Source organism: Acinonyx jubatus, chromosome A1 (assembly GCF_027475565.1).
Source record: "Acinonyx jubatus isolate Ajub_Pintada_27869175 chromosome A1, VMU_Ajub_asm_v1.0, whole genome shotgun sequence".
In the NCBI taxonomy this organism is placed as follows: Eukaryota; Metazoa; Chordata; class Mammalia; order Carnivora; family Felidae; genus Acinonyx; species Acinonyx jubatus.
In genome coordinates, this window is record NC_069380.1 from 105,721,781 (window position 1) to 105,741,374 (window position 19,594).

The following is a 19,594-nucleotide window of genomic DNA, read 5'->3' on the forward strand; positions in this document are numbered from 1 at the left end:
AGATCATACATCTAAAAAAACCATGATCTTAAATTTAAGCCCAAGCAGTGTGGCCATTTTATCTTGTTCCTACTGTCTCTTTTTACTTTTTGTTGTTTTTTTTTTAATTCATTTTCTCTCACATTATGCTTGTGATTTTAAAGTACATGTCCTATATGAACAAATTTTCCTTGAACTTCCCCCCCAATCTCCCTCTTTCCCCCCATTTCTTAACTAATGAGATCAATTGTATAGCATTAACTCAGGGGAATATAAATCATGAAGTGGTGGTTTTTTTCTCCAGTCACTACCTCCAGGTATGCCAGATCCCATCTTCTTTCCCTTATGTATATCTCTAAACATAAATCTCCAACCACTTTTTGTTATGAGAAGAGCATTTAATTTAAAAACGGAATCCCATGTCTTTTTTTTTTTTAATTTGTTTAATGTTTATGTACTTTTGATAGAGAGAGAGAGAGGGCATGAGCTGGGGAGGGGCAAAGAGAAAGGAAGACACAGAATTTGAAGCAGACTGCAGCCTCCGAGTGTCAGCACAGAGCCCAACATGGGCCTAGAACCCACGAACCGTGAGGTCATGACCTAAGCCAAAGTCAGACGCTTAACCGACTGAGCCACCCAGGCACCCCAGAATCCCATGTCTTTGTTATGTCTCTGGCCTCATGATTGTCACTTTTCTTTGTGCTTAGAATTAGGCATAAGTTACTAGGGTCTCTTACTTTTTAAGGAAATAGCATGAGTGCTCCTGAACCGTCTGAATACTACTTGGGAAATTCATGTTGAAAATAGAAGTTTCCTTACTTCTTAACTGAATCAATCACGGCTACCCTGATGAATTAGGAGAAGGGTGCAAGGATGAAGAGAAAGTGACCAGTGGTATGATCCAGTCACAGACTGGGAATGGGAAGAACTCAGTGACTTCTAGAGACATTGAAGTAGTTGAGCTCATGAAACTTGGTGAGAATGGGTGTGTGGATAGAAAGTAAAGTTCAAGGATCACTTCTAGGTTTATGGATTAAACAACTGGGCAAATAATAATGGCATTTGCTGAGATAGCACACATGGATAAGAGGAAATTTTGGGGAAAAATGGCACAGTATTAAAATCCTCGATTTTAAGCCTGAAATCTTAGATTTCAAGCCTATCGTAGAGAACACATATCATAAACCACATTTCCTAAAGGCTTCTTTGGACATTGGAAGGAAGTTATTGAAAATCTTTATCTGAAATAGCATCAGGAAAATGGATTATTTCCTGGAAAGCTGATCTTTAACAAATTAACTTGTCTATATAAAACTATAATTTCATTGGAGACAGTTAATTCCCTCCCAATACAATTATTCTTTTATATTACTCGCTGAATTGTATTCCCATATGTAATTATTATCTGCATTTCTGAATATCATGGCTCAGTTTTGTTAATAATTAATCAGGAAGTCCAAAATGGAGAGTAGTTCAGATCGACCATATGTTATATCTTTACAAAAATCACTGTAGCTTATGATTTTTAAAAGTCTAATAAAAAAGGTCATATGGGTCCATTTACCTTGCCTGCAGTTTTGCCTGCAAACCACTATGGAAAAACTTTTCACTAAAAACACTTTAAACTGTTGAGCAAATTACAAAAGGAGGAAAAAAAGAACACTTTTTTAAACTTACCTCTAAAATGGAAAGAAATTAAGGAGCCTTCACGTGCCAAAAACAAAGTAAGAACAGGAAGCCAAGTATTAGCCTGACCGAAATCCCACTTAAGCTTAATCCTGGTGACCAGTTTAGATTTTGAGCCCCAGGATACACGGTGGACAGAAAACAAAGCCTGAGGCTCTATAAAGTAGAGGCTCTAACAGGAGACACCTAAATAAAGCAGGATCCCAAAGGACTACAAGCTCAGCGTGAAGGAGACAAAGAAATGGATTTGCTCCATCAAAGATCGGGAAATGTGTCGGTATTAATTTTGATACTAGGTGGAAGTAGAAAATCAACCTCCCTGAGGGTTCGTAACCCAAAGAAAATGCTCCTCTGGATTCATAGCACCATTTTACCCAACTATGAAGTACAAAACTCCAAGACATTTATTTTAATGAAGTTACCAAGGTGGCTGGCATATGCAAAGGCAAATCCTTTTTGAAGTAATGCACCTTCAAACCAGGCCTCAAAGGAATTTTATAAGGTTCAACAAATATAATTTTGTAGTAAAGAAATGTTCAGAAAACACAAAAGGAAATAAACATTATGAGCAGTGAACATAAATAAACAGTAAAAATAAGGGAGAGCAGAATCAGATATACATTTGCATCATATACAGAAAATATAAAACTCTTGTAGTTGTTTTAAAATATTAAAAATATTTTTAAAATATTAAAATAAAAATATTTTAAAATATTAAAAATATTTTAAAACAAAAATATATAAATATTAAAATTTTAAATAATAAAGTTGTTTAAAATATTAAAAATTTATAATATTAAAATATTTAAAAAATATTTCATTAAAAAATTAAAAATACTAAAAATAAGCAAAAGTGGACTAAACACATATTCAAATAGCCAAGTACAGTTTTCAAAGTTAAATTTTAAAAATTCAATCAATAGAATACAAGATAGAAGAAAAATAATAGAAATATACAGAAAAAATGAAAAAAGAAAGCACAAAATAAGATAGTGTAAATAAAACAAAACATACTAGCAGTCTTAGTATGCCTTTAAAAACTAAAATCTCTAGTTAAAAGACAAAAATTGTCAGACTGGATTTTGAAAATAATTCAGGTATATGGTATTCATCTAAGATTCACAAAAACTGAAAATCAAAGAATGGAAAACTATACTAGGAAAAATTAAAACCAAAAAAATACTAATAGAGCCATAGTAATATAAGTCAGAACTCACTTTCAAGGAAAATGCATTGTCTGAGGTGAAAGAAGTCACAGAATAATTACCTAAGCATTTAAGTCATCATTAAATAATATAATTTTATAATTATATGAACCCAGGAATATAGCTTGAAAGCTTTTAAGCAAAAATTGACAAAGAAAACTGGGAAAATTTATCTTCATAGTGAAATTAAGCACAAATGTGGGCATGAACTGACTTCTAAACATAGTGCTGAGGCAGCACAGAAGAGAAAGATATTCTTTAAACAAATAATGCTGGAATAACTGGGTATTTATATGAGGACTAAAAAAAATGAACTTTAGCCCCTACCTCTCATCATACATAAAAACTAAGTCAAAATGGATTGGCGATCTAAACAAAAAAGCTGAAATTCTAAAGCTTCTAGCAAAAAACATAAGAGAAAACCTTTAAGACATTGGGCTTCACAAGGATTTCTTTACAATAGATGTACAAAAATACCAACCCTTTCACCCAAAAATGAATGTGTTTGATTTCGCCAAGAGTAAAACTGTTGCTCTTTGAAAGACACCATTAAGAAAATTAAAAGGCAAGCCATAGTGTCAGATAAAAATTTGCAAAAACTTACTTTTTCTAAAAACACTTGACTCTAAGATATATAAAAATGTAATTTTCCTGACTAATAGTTACAAATAAATCCTTTCTTTAAATGTTTGTTTTTGAGAGAGACAGAGCACGAGTGAGGGAAGGGCAGAGAAAGAGGGAGACAGAATCCAAAGCAGCTTCCAGGCTCTGAGCCATTAGCACAGAGCCCAAGGTGAACTCATGAACCTAGAGATCATGACCTGAGTCAGTGGGATTTTAACTGTCTGAGCCACCCAGGTGACCCTAAATACAAATAAATATTCTTAATCAGTGTGTTACTTATGAAGGTAACAATGAAATGCAGGTATTTACACGTTATCTTTTTTTTTTTTTTTTAATTTTCTTTATTCATTTTGAGAGAGAGAGAGAGAAGGAGCCCCTCCTCTTCTATTTTCTATTTTGTTTAAAATTGGTAGTATTTTTTCTTAAATGTTTGAATGTTGGTATTTTCTTTGTGGAAAGGTTTTTAAAGCCCAACTTAATTTCTTCAGTGTATGTGTGTGTACCATATATATATATCCAGGTGGTTTTTTTCTTGAGTCAGATTTGGTAATTGGTGTCTACAAAGAATTAACCCATTTCTTTACCTTCTCAAATTTATTGTCCTAAAGCTTTTTTTTTTGTCATATTTTCCTATTGTAATGCAGTGTCTGTGTTTGATCTTTTAAAATAACCAAGTTTTGGTGTCATTGATTGCCTTTGTTGTTGCTCTTTCTTATATATTTTAAGGTGGAAACTCAGATAATTGATTTCACTCCTTTCTTCTTTGCTGTTATGACAGTTTATCTATCTAAACACTGCTTTAGCTTCATATCACAATTTATAGATACTGTAATTTTAGTTAAAAATACTTTCAAATTACCATTGTAATTTTCTGATTTGACTGACCCATGGGTTATTTGTAAATGTACAATTTAATTTCCAAATATTTGTAAGTTTTTTAGTAGATATTTTGTTACCGGTTTCTAGTTTAAATCTGTGTGGTAAGAAAATACATTGAGTTTGATTTCAGTTGAGACTTGTTTCAATGACCCATGTTGGTTAATGTTCCATTTATACTTTAAAAAATTATATTCTGCACTTGCTGACTCTTCTCTAAGCATCACTTAGCTCCATTTGGTTTATATTTTCTATATTCTTGTTTATTTTCTTTTTGCTTTATAAATTAGGAAAAGAAAACTATTGAAATCTCTGACTGAAATTGTGGATTTGTCTGTATCTCCTTTCAATTAGGTCAGTTTTGCTTCATGCATTTTTTTTAAGATTTTTTTTTTTTTAAGTAATCCCTATACACAACATGGGGCTCGAACTTACAAGCCCAAGATCAAGAGTCTCACGCTCTAGTGACTGAGATAATCTGGTGCCCCTTACTTCATGCATTTTTTAAAAAAAAATTTTTAATGTTTTTATTTATTTTTTAGACAGAGAGAGACAGAGAATGAACAGGGGAGGGACAGAGAGAGAGGGAGACACAGAACCTGAAGCAGGCTCCAGGCTCTGAGCACCAGCACAGAGCCTGACATGGGGCTCGAACTCATGGATTGTGAGATCATGACCTGTGCTGAAGTCAGACGCCTAACTGACTGAGCCACCCAGGCTCCCAGCTTCATGCATTTTGATGCTCTTTCTGTTGTACACTTAGGATTGTATCGTTTCCTTAATATATTTTTAATGGCATTTAGAATTTTGCATTTGAAGTAAGTTAAATTTAAGTGACATTTAAAAAAATTTTTTTAACGTTTATTTATTTTTGAGACAGAGAGAGACAGAGCATGAACGGGGGAGGGGCAGAGAGAGAGGGAGACACAGAATATGAAGCAGGCTCCAGGCTCTGAGCCATCAGCCCAGAGCCAGACGCGGTGCTCAAACTCACAGATGACGAGATGGTGACCTGAGCTGAAGTCGGACGCTTAACCGACTGAGCCACCCAGGTGCCCCTTAAATGACATTTTAAAAACTCCCTTTTTTATCTCTGGAAATCCCTGAAGTCCATGCTGTCTGGTATTGATATAGTCAGTATATCTTTTTTTATGATTAGTGTCTCATGCTTAAGTTTCCCTATCCATTTAGTTTTAATCTACCTATTTTTCTGAACTGAATAGAGTGGGGTCTTCTTTTCCCCTTCTGGCCTGACAGTCTCTCTCTTTTCACCAATATCCTTAATGCATTTAAATATAATATAATTATGGGCATAGTGAATTGTTTTCTGTGTTTTCCATGCCTTCTTATTCCTTTTTCCCTATTTCTCTGTCTTCTATTTTTTAGCCTTACACTTACTCTCTTTTATTTGCTTATTAGCTACATATAACTCTTGTTTTATATCTTTAATGGTCACTTTAGGATTTACAAAATGCATTTTTTAACTTCTTACGCTCTCTTTTCAAATTATATTATACCATTTTACATATAATATAAGTTCCTTAAAACAGTGTGCTTCCCTCTACCTGCTTCTCCTCCTTTTTGCTATTATGCATTTTATTTCTACATTCCATCTAATCACTTTATTTCTACATATGCTTTAATCACCAAAACAGATGTAATCATTTTTACCTTAAAGCCAATCATCCTATAAAGAACTGATTAACGAAAAAGCTTACTTAAGTATTTTTATGCATTTACTGGTGACAACATTCTTCAGGCCTTCACATAGACACCCATTTCCACCTGGAACCATGTCCTTTCCACTTGAAGAACATCTGTCCTTTTACATTTTTTTTCTTAATGTTTATTTATTTACTTTGAGAGAGAGACAGACAGAGAATCCCAAGCAGGCTCTGCACTGACAGAGCAGAGCCCGATGCAGGGCTTGATCTCATGAACCGTAAGATCATGACCTGAAATCAAGAGCCAGATGCTAACCTGACTGAGCCACCCGGGCACCCCTGTGCTTTTTCATTTCTTGCAGAGCAACTCTGCTGGCAGAAAAATTATCAAATTTTGTTTTTCTGAGAGTGTATTTTTTTTTCCTTTCTGAAGGATATTTTCACTGGTTATAGAATTCTATATTTTGTTTGGTTTTCCTTTTTTTTTTTATTTTCTTCTTTCACTTTCAAGGTAATGTTTCATTGTCTTCTGACTTGTATTAGTTCTGATAGTATATCCAGAAAGTTTGTAATCCTTTTTCCTTATATATAATGTGCCTTTTTCCTCTCTGGCCATTTTTAAGATTATTCTTCATATCATTGGATTCCAGCAGTTTGATTATGATATGCCTTGGTATGGCTTTCTTTGTGCTTATCATGCTTGGGTTCCCTTGTACTGAATAGTACAGTAAGTTTATGGTGTTCATCAAATATGGAAAAAATTGGTGCATTACGTCTTCAAATAATTTTTCTGCCTACCACCTATTCTCTGGGATGCCAATTATACCAATGTGAGTTTATCACATTTCCTGTGAGTCTCTTCATTTTTTCAGCCTTTATTTTTCTCTTTGAATTCCAATTAGTTTCTAATCTATCAGCTGCTCTTCAAGTGTACTGTATTATTTTTCAATGTCTAATCTGCTCTTAAGCCCATTTAGTGAATTTATTGTTTCAGAGATTTTGTGTTTCTATTGTGAGAAATTTGATTTGCTCTTGTTCTTAAAGTTTCCATTTTTCTCTTTAATATTACAGATTTTTCTTTAAATTCTTGTGCATACTGAACATATATAATAGTTGGGGTTTTTTAAGTCTTGGTCTGCTGGTTTCATCATCTCTCTGATTTCTGGGTCTCATTTTATTAACAGATTTTTTCCCCCTGATTCTGGGTCACATTTTCTGACTCCTTCACATATCTAGTAATTTTTTGGTTGGATGCTGGACACTGTTAATGTGACAGTTCCGAATGGCTGTTGTTTTTTATTGAGTGTTGAGTTTTATTTTGCTGCCCACTCAATTTAATTTCAGCTTAACTTCTTGTAGCTTTTGTAAAGGCTTTGTTAGGGTGGGTCCAGTGTGGCCTTTATTCTGGGACTAGTCCAGCCTTATTTCTAAAGTGCACATTTTCTAAGTGCTCCACTGAAGTCTCTGTGTGTTCAGTAAGACCTACCCACTCTGAATAAATAGAACTCGTATGTCTTCCAACCTTACATGAGATCCAGGAGCTGTATAGTTTCCAGGCCCTATGTAGTTGCTTTTTCCCAGCCTTGAGGAATCTCACCACACTTATTTACACCTTGGTATTTAGCCACAGGCTCAAAGGAACACCTCAGCAGATTTTTGGAGCTTGACTCTGTGTAGCTCCCTCTTCTCCAGTACTCCATAAAACAGATTCCAGATGCCTTAGCCAATTTGAACTCCATTCTCTGTGTCGTCATCTCACTGAAGCCGTTTTTATCTGTGCTTTTCTTGAGTTCCCCTTCCCTGTGGTTTGGTCTAGTAAAAATCTTCAGGCAGAAAGTCAAACAATTTTAGAGATCTCATTTGTTCTCCTTCTCTTAGGGACCTCAGTTCTCTCCTGACATTGTCCAGTGTCTGAAAACAGTTGTTTCATATATTTTTAGTTTTCTCATTGTTTAAAGTGGGGGAGTTAGTACACTTCCATTTTTTAAGGTATGACCAGAAACAGGTTTTCTAAAAACCCATTTTAAAGCTAATGAATTAAAAACAAAAACATAAAATAAGAAACATCACATACACAGAGTGTTAATTCTTCATATGAGGTTGCTATTAAGCTTATAAATTATGTGGATTTTCAGGTACCTGTGTGTTCCATTTTGAGGGGAATGCAGAATTCCAGAAATGTCAGTTGAGTCTAAACATTATACTATAGCCACCCCCGGAAGGTTTTTAAAGGCATTTTTATTAGAGATTTTCAGGAAATGTTTCTTTATAATTATGTCCTAAGTATATGTTGAAGTACAGGAACAATACGGAATTATATGGACCACAGTTACCAATCTAGGCCAAAAAGATTTCTTAAAATATTTAATAGATTTTAGAGAAATATAAGGAAATATTTTATCTTTTAGGCAAAATCATTTTTTAAATCAGTTTAGCATTATCTGAAGTATATCCATTTGTAGATGGTAATAGCTATTTGCAAAGTGGTAAGAGTTTTCTGTCACCATTATTTCCCTCTCAAATTTACAATTCAAGGTAAAAGTGAATACTTACATATTTTTCATAAAATATTAAGTATATATGTTTTCAGATTTATCTAAAATGTACTTTATGGATAGTACATAATAATCTTAGTATTTGGTAGAAATTAATATTGATAAGGTAAAATTTCAAAAATTTTGTTGATACATCACTTATAAAGTGGAAATATTAGCACCAGAAAAATCCCTCAGTGGACCAGAAAAGCCTTAATAGAGAATTAATAATTTATTTTGTTAATTAAAAATTTTAAATGCAAATGCAAATGACTCGTAAGCAAATGAAAAATACCTTTAACCCCAATAGCAACTAAACAAGAGATTTTTTAAAAATCTATCTTGTTCATAATTTAACTCCTGGTATTTCTCCTCACACATGTTCTTTTGCTTATCTTTCCCATCTCATTATTTGTTGTCATAACCCACCTGTTTTCTCATCCTAAAAGTGTGGCATCATACCTCATACTTCCTATCACCCACGACAGCCAAGTCATCATCACATATTATCAGTTTCACTCCAAAATGCCTTTTGGTATTTTTCTCCAATACCTGAATCCAAGCTACCATTACTTTCAGTTGGGCTACTGTGTTAATGCTATATACTGTCTTCCCCATCCAAATTTGCTCCATATCGGTCCATTTCTATACAACATTGTTCACAAACTTTTATAGCTTTGTATTTTTTCTTAGGAAAAAAAACCCTTAAAACATGAACAAGGCCTGTAACCCTTAAAACATGAACAGGCCGGCGATTCCTTACCTCTCCAGCCTCCTCCTATGATCCCCTTCAGCGCATCTGGTGTCCTGCATACTTGCTCCCTGATTCCCACCAAGCTGTGACCTTTAAGGCCTTCCCATGTGTAGCTCTCTCGGTCTGGAATGTTCTTTCTCTGCTTCTCTTTTCCCCTGGTTAACATCCTCAGGAAATGATATCTTTCAGACAGGTTTTCTTCATTCTTCCCACACGAGTTTCAGTGTATTCCAGTTAGATTAGAAGTTCAATAAAGCCAGATAACATATATATAATTGTTAATTTGGGGAGGTCCCAGAAGTTTTGAGCATTTCCTACTTTATAGCGATAGCTGATAACTGTTCAGTCATGATGAAATATTATACAAGAAAAAGGTGCTTCCATGAGGTATTTGAAGCTGGGTACTCTTGATCACTGTTACAGAAGCCTAAATTGATGCAACATTTGTGAAAATCAATTTAAAAATATTTCTCACAGTCTTTAAATGTTTAACGTATTTGGGTCTGTAATTCCAAATCTGGGATTCTGTCTGAGGCAAATATTCAGATATACACATTATACGGTACATTTATCTGAGCATTATTTATAATATAAAAAACTTGGAGATGGTCAAATATTCAATCCATGAAGATTAGCTTAAACAATATTTAGGAAGATTTATTGGCTTACCTTATCAAAACATTTTCATAGAACTATGACATAAAAGCCTTCAATTAACCTTCATATAAATGTGTCTTAGAGAATTCAATTATGTGGAAGAGTCTGGAAGTTTCAATTAAAAAAAATCATTTGAAACAAAATAAGGACCTGTTCAACTGTCATAATATTTTTGAACCTCTTTATAGCTCTACGCGACACTGGAAAGCAGTCTATTAATAGTGACTGGAAGATTGAACACTCGGGAGCATTCAACTTAGCGGGCACTACTGTTCATTATGTAAGACGAGGCCTCTGGGAGAAGATCTCCGCCAAAGGTCCTACCACATCACCTCTACACCTCCTGGTATGAGGGGACGAACTGATGACATTGCATAATCTGATTCCTATGGCAAAGGGCTTTCCCAATGTACCTTGTCTAATCTTTTTTCCAAGGTTGAATTGTCAGGTAGACATTCAAAATTATCCGAGAGGTGGGTTTTTAGGTTTTCATTTTAATGTATTCTTTTATTTTTTATTTTTTTTAACGTTTATTTATTTTTGAGACAGAGAGAGACAGAGCATGAATGGGGGAGGGGCAGAGAGAGAGGGAGACACAGAATCCGAAACAGGCTCCAGGCTCCGAGCAGTCAGCACAGAGCCTGACGCGGGGCGCGAACCCACGGACCGCGAGATCATGACCTGAGCCGAAGTCGGACGCCCAACCGACCGAGCCACCCAGGCTCCCCTCATTTTAATGTATTCTAAATCACGATGTCAAAGCCAGAAATTACTGGGGGAAGAACAAGATGTTTTAGGGAATTCACGGACTCAAAGTAGAAGCAAATCATCAGGCAAGAAGGAGCCTATTTTTTCTAAGAGGAATTTTACTAACAGCATCTTAGTGAATCGCTAACCAGAGTGGATGTCTGTAAAGACAGTGTTATAGTGTGGCCAATCATAGCAGTTCAAGCATCGATGGAATGGGCATTTTCTGAATCTATATAAAATGCCTTTGATAAAATGCCTTTGATAAAATCCCTGGGAAAAGATTTGGTAAACACGTCTAACAGTGCTTCCAATCACCCTCTTCTGTTCTCTTATAGGTGAATTGATTCCTGTAAAGAATTAGGAAAATTTGAGTGTTTCTTACTACCATGTAGTAAAAGACTCAGTATGAGGCAGGACCGAGTATGAAGTGAAGGGAGCAGAACACTGGGGCTCTGTGTCCCAGCTGGTGGCCGGTTCACATGCCCCTTTTGACCTTGATCTTTGCAGTCACTGGTAATGGCTCGGTAGCCAAGCACTCACTGCACAACTGGCACGTTCTCCATCTTAGTGGCAAAGTCTGAAATTCAGACACTTCAACACCTCCTTAAGTCCACACATAAAAACAACTCTAAAACACGATCAACTGTTTATTTGGAGTGTAGTGTGCCCCATTACTTAATATCGGCACACAATTCAAGTTTTGAATTTGTCTTCAATTGGAGACATCTGTGTTGCTGGTCTAGGAGCCAGAGGTTCAAATCACATATCAGCCCGTTTGCTTTTTCTGCTTTAATGTTCCTGCAGATCACCTGGGGTTCTTGTTCAAATGCCCATTCTGATTCGTTTCATCTGGGGTGGGACATGAGCTCTGCGTTTCTGACCAGCTCCCAGATGATGTCACTGCTGCTGGTCCAGTGACCACATTTCAGATAACAGTGTTTCATGGAACTGAAATCATAGACCTTACCAACAGGAAGGAAGGGAGCCAAGTGAGATGCATGGGGACCTTCTGCTCCAGATCTTAATAGTAATGATCATACATACCACTCACTGAGCCCTGAGTCAGACACTGTTCCAAAGGGCTTTGCCAAAGGGCTTCCTTAAAGCATTTAATCCTTACAGTAACCTTGAGTGATATGTATTATTACTGTTCCATTTCACAGATTAAAAAATAAACTTAGTATGAAATAGGTTAAGTAATGGGCACAGCGTCGCACTGTAAGTCATTCAGCTGTGAATAAACCAGGTATTAATCAGTCTCTCCTGATATAAAGCTTAGATGTAAGTTCTTCACATCAGACAGCATGGGATCATAAGTATGCATATACTTTCAATCATTATGTTCTTCATCTCCTCACAGTTTCTTTGGATCCTGTTATTTAATTTGAATTGGAAACTCCACTCTGTGCCCTATGCCATCTGGAGAAAGAAAAAAAAAGTGACTTAACCAAACACTGTATGACCAATATCTGGCTCTTTCCATGATTGGGTCACTTATAATAACAACATTATCAACAACAAACCAACTTTTAATGGCTGGGTTGCAGAAAATGCCACCGGGTAACCTGCCTTATATGAATGTAACCTACATTTTTTATGGAACAAGACCGGTGCTCTTTATTAAGTCTCTAATTCAAAATCTTAAAACGGTCTGTGAGATCTCAGTGTTGGGCAGAGGAGTTTTCTTGCTGCAGAATCCTTAATCTGCCTGGTAATTACCAAGGTTTTTCCTGGAAGCATGAAGCATAATTAAAGTCAGTGAACTATGTCTAAAAGAAGGCATCTATGTGACCTGGATTTATTCAGTAATCCAAGGGAAACTGCACTTCTAAGATATTTTTCTTTAATGACTATTACAGATTGAAAGCCGGTACTGAATTTTGAAAGGCAATACCTTCTGCTGCCATGCTTCAAAATGTGCCCCTCAACTGTAACGCGGTCACACTTTCCTTCTCGCAGAGATACACTGCCAAACTCAGATGGTTTAAGAGCGAGCTAATGATTTTGTAGCCAATGTCTTTATTTTAAATGGCATTAGATATTCAAGGACAATCTAAAGTTCTATCAATGAAAAGGTAGTTTTTTAAGGAAAAAGAGACATGTTTTCATTACATTAAAGAAGTTGGCAAATAGCTGTAATTTATGTTCCTTTTATCCCTTTAAAAACTATGTAATAGTCTGGTTATGTCCATAAACAAGATAAGTCAATCTCTATCTCTCTCTCTCTTAACTCATTTAGCCCCAAGTCACTTATAACTGGCAACATCAAATGCGATATTTAATGCCAAAATCAACACTGTGTTGTACTTAGAATGAGTATCCCAGTACGTTATGTGTACGTGAATTTAAAAACTATTATTTTTATTATTGATACAACTGATTTATAATTCCAGTATGTTAGTTCCCAGATCCACATATTAAAATATATCTTAGCATTTCTGTTGATATATTGAGCAGAATATTGAGGGAAAAAAAGCAAAGAAAATTAACCCTGGGCTCATGTAATTTTTTTTCCCATTGAGTGTTAACTGTAAATTACCTGTCATTAAAACTCCCTTGATAGAGGTTTAATATCCAACAAAGTTATTTAATAATTTAACAAAATATAAATTTTAGATAATGATTTATGCATGATATTGCATTGTATAGATTCTCAGATTCAAAGAAGTAATATGTTCCATGGAGTTGACATATTTTGTGTAAATGTACTTCTAAAGGAACATATATTCTCATTCATTCTTTCATTTAAAATGAATATACTTCAGGCATTTTTCTTTCATTTATTTTTTTTATTTTTTATTTTTTTAAAGTTTTTATTTTTTTAAGTTTATTTATTTACTTACTTAGAGAGATGGAGGGAGAGGCAGAGAGAGAGAGAGGGAGAGACAGAGAATCCCAAGCAGAATCCACACAGTCAGCATAGAGCCCGATGTGGGGCTCAATCTCACAAACCATGAGATCATGACCCAAGCTGAGATCAAGAGTCAGATGCTTAACCTACTCAACCACCCAGGCACCCCTCTTTCATTTAAAATAGACATGATTGCCCAAGATGATGTCCTTCTAATCTTGGCACTGGGCACCAGGGAGGAGCAAAACAGACATGATCTCTGCTTATGTGCTAGTCCAGTGTGGCCCAGTGTGCAGTTATCCTCATGCATTTTTCTTGGTTTGTTGCACTGTTTACATATGTGTACCTAACTGTACCATTATTAAGTTAATATTTATTAAAGAGTTCATTTTAACAACAATTTCTTTTCAAATGAAATGATCTTTGCTGCAAATGGAAAATCAGTAATCTTGCCAAAATTGGAAGTTAACTTTAAGCAACATGGAAAAATATTGTTGTTCTCTGGTTAATTTAGACATTCTCTATCCCTTCTGGGGAGAAGTGATTCCCAAAGTCTTCTATCCTCTTCCTCTACCAGTGACACAGGGACTTTCTGTCCATCTTTCTGTTTTATATGAGTGGAAGGTCTACGTTTGACATTAGATTATGGCTTATCTCTTGAAGTTAGGTAGGACAGATAGCCCCGTCCCCTCCACTAACTTCATCTTCTACATGTATCATAATTTGGGAAATTGCCTAGTCCATTCATAGATTAAAAAAAAATGATCTGGTATCTCTGACCTCATTAAATGGGCCATTTTTCATGTTGTCTTTAGCTCAGAGGTAAATGTGTAGCACCAGTCTTTTCAGAAGTATGACACTTCGATGATTTCAGTAATAATGTCACAATTCTGCATGTAAAAAGAGCATGTAATAAGTGTTTTAAGATATCAGTATCCTTGGTATTAGACGTCACATTGTCTGTGCTCTCCTTTAACCCATCTGCCTTGATCACTCTTATATATTATAGGTGCTGCTATTTCAAGACCAAAATTATGGTCTTCACTATGAATATACTATCCCGTCGGACCCTCTTCCAGAGAATCAGAGCTCAAAAGCACCCGAACCCCTTTTCATGTGGACGCACACAGGCTGGGAAGATTGTGATGCCACGTGTGGAGGAGGTGAAGGATTTTCCAATATTTATCTTACCAAAACTGTAGTTGTTTTCTGATTTCTCACTGAGAATTAAGACAGCTCTGCAAACCCTTCTCTGAAATTCAAAGCTCCATAAAGGAGTGGAACCTGAAAGTTTTTTGTGACACATTTGGCCCCTAAAAGCCGAACTCTTCTGTGGCAAAATTGGACGTGATTTGAAAAAAGGCCATTTACAGTGATTCATTGCATTGCTTTGTGTAAATATTAATGCATTTGCTTGCAGGGTTGCCCTAGACCCCACACAAGCTGTTCCATCATGCATCATGCTTTTATAGTTACTTTTTGTATTTACTTTTTAATTTTCTAGAATCTTAACAGCTTCAAATTCTGGAGTACCTCTACCCACAAGAATTGTAGACCTGCAATAAATATAAGAGTCCTGTGAAGCAGCAGCCTCAAGCTTGCTTCTTTGCCACCTGCATACTTAGGGTGACTAGACGGAGCACATGGAGGACATCATTTCATTCCCCCCACTGCTTTCTTCCGATTTTTCAAAAGTATATGTCACTATTTTCTATAAAATCTGGATGTATCTCGAAACTTCACTCACAGGTTTTAAATTATTTTTTCATAGTAGAACTTAAGGAGGCAAAAGCCCAAAATTACCTCGGCCTAAAATGTGAGCCTAGCAAATTACTTAATCCTACTAATGAGATCCTTGATTCCCAGAGATTCAACAGATTGTCACTCTCAGAGCCCGTTAGGCCAAGGCAAGATCTCAGGGCGTGAGCAGCATAGTATTTCCGTTGTGCTTTGTACCTCATAACACATTTTCTATAGTTCTTTAGCAAGAGCTTCTTTTGAAGGCTAAAAGGAAACATTATATTCAATTATACCAAAATATAGAGAAGTGGAATATCAGTTTTGTTTTCCAGGCAAAGAAACTGTTGATATACATACCCTGAGTGTGCTGCGGCAGGAGCAGGCAAAGGTACAAACCAGACTAGCATGTGGGGGAGAAGGTTTGGGGGGAAAGGAAAAGGAAAATATATAATACGAAGAAGTAATATAGTTTCAAAATGTGAAGAATACGCTCGATGAAAATTAAGCAAGAGAGAAAAATAAATACGGGTTGGGAGTTGGGAGGGGGTAGGTGCAGAAAATAGTCTGAGAAGGCCTCCGTGAGGAGACCACACTGATTTAAAAATCTGTAGTGACTATGGATGGGCACAAGAGGGTGTCTGGTGGCGTGTCCGGTGGGAATGGGTTCCAGGCAAAGGTTCTGAGGTGGGAGTAGAGCTGGAATGCTCCAGGAATAGCAAGAATGCTAGCATGGTTCTCCTTTACTGAGTGATGTTATGTGCCATTAGAGGATTTGAATAGAGAAGTGGCTTATTGTGGTTTATGTTTTAAAAAGGTTTTTCTATGTCTGAGTTGAGACTAGATGGAATAAAAGAAAAGAGGAGAAGTAGATCAACCAGAAAGTTATTGCAATAATCTAAGAAAGAGATGATAATAGTTTGGCCACAGTGGTAGCAGTAGACATAGGAGGAAGTGGTCAGGTTCTGTATATTTTTTAAAGTAGAATCAATAGAATCTGTTGAAAGGCTAGATGTGGAGTGTGAGAGAAAGAAAGATGTCAAGGATGACTGTGATGGCTTTGACCAAGCAACTGGCAGGACAAAGTCACCATCAACTTACCTAGGAAAGCCTGTGCAATAGCAGGATTAAGAAAGAGTTTGATTTCTAACAGAAGTGTGAGATCCCTATGGGACATCTAAGTGTGACATCAAGTAAGATATGTAAGTTGGGTGGCCGGGAGAGAAGATCAGACTAGAGATAGAAAATATATGGTAGGTATTCTAAAATGCTGAGGCTCAAGTCACCTAAGGAGTGAGTGAAGAGAGAGCGACGCTACTAAAGGATTGAGTCTTGGGGCACTCTACTCTTTAGACTTCAGAGAGAGAAGGAAGCAGCAAAGCAGGTTAAAATGAATAACCACCATCATAGGAGAAGAAGCAGGCAGAAGAGAGTGCTTTCAGCTAAAGTTGCTTTCAGCTCTTCCTGGGGACGAAAGAAGTATTGTAACATGGCGATCTGTGCCATTAAGCAGAATATAGGTCTTCAGTTTCTTTTGGGGGTTGGCACCCTCCTTACTCAAAGCTGTTTCCCAAAGGAACATTAGAAATCAAACATGGAGCAGGTCAGTGGCTTCTCTCTGGTGCCCCCAAAGGAGAGGGTGCAGGGCTCAGCATGAGACGTGAGGGCATACAGGAAGAACCTCTAGAGGAAGTAAGTGAGAAAGTGATTACTCACTGAGAATTAAGACAGCTCTGCAAAGCCTTCTCTGAAATTCCAAGCTCCATAAAGGAGTGGAACCTGAAAGTTTTTTGTGACACAAAAAAAAATGTAAGTGAGAAAATGTTATAAGAGGGATAGAATGATCAACTCTATCAAAAACTAACAGGTCAAAAATACTGTAGACTGAAAGTTGACTGTTACATTCAAATATATTTATTATATTTTCAGATGTATTTATTTTATTTAAATATATTTATTATTATATTTTCAAATATATTTATTTGATTTAAATATATTTATTATATTTGAAATGTAGAGTCCAATGATGATCCTGACAAAAATAATTTTAATGAAGTAGTTGAGTCAAAAGATTAAATAGAGTGGATTCAAAAGAAAATAATCATGGTGTGAACTGGAGAAAAGACTCAAAGTAACTCAGGAAATCTTGCTGAAAGAAGAAAACAAAAATGTGGCAATAGCTGGAGGGGAATATGAGTCAAAGAGTTTGTTGTTGTTTTTAATAAGGGAGCCTATATATGATTGTTTGCCAATGTGCATTTTCTAGAATAGGACAAAAAACTAGTGATGCAAAGGAGAGAGCAAAAAAAAAATTGCTGTTGTGATATCCTTGAGTAGGCAAGATTGGATAGAGGGAGTAGTTGACTACCTAGAAATATGGACAGCACGTCCTTCATAACAGGAGAAAGGACAGTATCTGAGCAGCAACAGGTGTCACGAGCTTATCCTTAAAGAGCATCTTGCTGAGCATGAAGGTGGAACAGAAGACATTAGAATTTTGAAGAGTGATGTGAATGGCCACTTAAGACAATGAGAGAATGAATGAATTGGGTCCGTGTATTTTGATTTTTCAATAGCTTTCATGGTTCACTTGAAGTTACTGGTCATGAATTTAGTTTGACTCCAGTCATCATAATAATATGTTGCCCTCCAGCTGTGTACAGCATTTAGATACACTTGTGAGTAAGTTTGGAAATTGCCAGGTGAGTATAATAAAATGAGAGAACATGGTCCCAAGGTTGAATGCAAGGAGTTGAAAATGGTTGACCGTGGAATTTAGTTGTATAAGGAAGAAGGTAAAGGTATGAGGGGATTGAGAGACAGTAGAAAGGTGGTAGGACGGACAGACGACACAGCTCAGTGGGGCTAAAGAACTTTTAGACTTGGGGTACTCAAGGAGAAGGACTGGAAGTACAGGAGATGGTGACAGAAAATAGAGGTTAGGTTACGGAGGGGTTATAGTTTTGGTAATAACAAAATGAGGAAAATTGGTGGCTTGAGTAAAGTGAAAGGCAAGATCTCTGGGTAGGGATCCATTCAAATGAATACTGTAAACACAAAAATAGTGCCAGGGGCAGTGTTAGCAAATATCACAATCACCTAGAAGGTAAAATCTTAGAGAGAGGGAGTGACCTAGGAGTTGATGCAGCAGCAAGGAAAATGTGTCACAGAGTCTGATCCAAAGGTGTAGGTTTAAAAAGAAGAAAGGGAAGATGGTCTGGTCATAGCAGTGAAGAGCTTGGACAGCCATGCCACCTCTCCATCCAAAGGTGTGGGACCTAAGTAAGAAAATGGCCACCCCGCTGGAAGTACAACAAACAGTACCCTCAGGAGAGAGGGGGAAAAGGTGGCAAGAACATGTCGAGGTACAGAGGATAGGGAAGAGGATTCCTGCCAGAAAGCTCAGAGCCTTTGGGTTCCCAGCCAACTGCTAGTACACCTGGCCTTCTCAGGTAGCCAGAGCAAAGGCAACATGGGGGACAAGAGAAGAAGACACAGGACATACTTTGCTCCTGAGGATATAGAGTAATTACAGGGAAAGGATGTCAAATTTCTCTAGCAATTATAAAAAATGCTACCAGTCATCCTTGCCACAGTGAAGTTTTCATTGACCATGTTTCTCCAGGGACCCCATTATCGCCAAGTGACTTGGGATCCTCTGCCCCCCTGTCTTCTCTTGCTAGTGGTCCCATAAACACGCAAAGTCCTGTTCCTCTGTTCCACCCATTCTTTAGTGATGCCAGGGCCCATTACAATTAGGGGGTTCTGCTTTATATCGTCTATCCAAATAAAAACCAGAAGCAAAATTAGAAACAAATACATTTGAAATGAAAATCTGTACAATTAGAATTTTCTCTTTAATACAACTCAGATAAAAGGAAGACCCGCCCCCATCCAATGGTGAGCTGCAGGGCAGTAGAGTGATGACAGGGTTGATAGTTCTTGTTAGACCCCTGAAAGGCATTCATTAAAATCTGTTTGTATTTGAAACTCTAAACAGAAAAATGTTTGCCCAGTAAATTTCGTTTTCCTCATTTTTTCCTTTCTTCTGCAATTGCAGTCAAAAAGGAGCTACATTAGAAGTAAACATACAGAATTTGTCAATCCTCATTTTGAATAAACAAATTTATGGGGGAGGGGTGGTTAAATTTTTTTTTTCCCAAAATCACATTCATTACAATCTAGATTGTGTTTTGCCAATTGCCAAACCTTAAGGAATAGAGATTTGCTACGTCTAGATATTCTTAAACATAACTTCTTAATTATCAATGTGAGAA

General features: G+C 36.5%; 1 protein-coding gene across 3 annotated transcripts in view; it reads left to right on the plus strand.

Moving 5' to 3' along the window:
• Positions 1-19,594, plus strand: part of ADAMTS19 (ADAM metallopeptidase with thrombospondin type 1 motif 19) — a 239,770-nt gene that overhangs the window by 177,298 nt on the left and 42,878 nt on the right. For all 3 annotated transcript variants that reach the window (XR_008297514.1, XM_027076773.2, XM_027076771.2), the window contains 2 exons: positions 10,168-10,325; positions 14,590-14,743. Coding sequence is in view for 2 of the 3 variants with exons in the window: in XM_027076773.2 (XP_026932574.1) it covers positions 10,168-10,325; positions 14,590-14,743 (312 nt within the window). In the remaining variant the exon portion in view is untranslated. The remainder of the gene's footprint in view (positions 1-10,167; positions 10,326-14,589; positions 14,744-19,594) is intronic.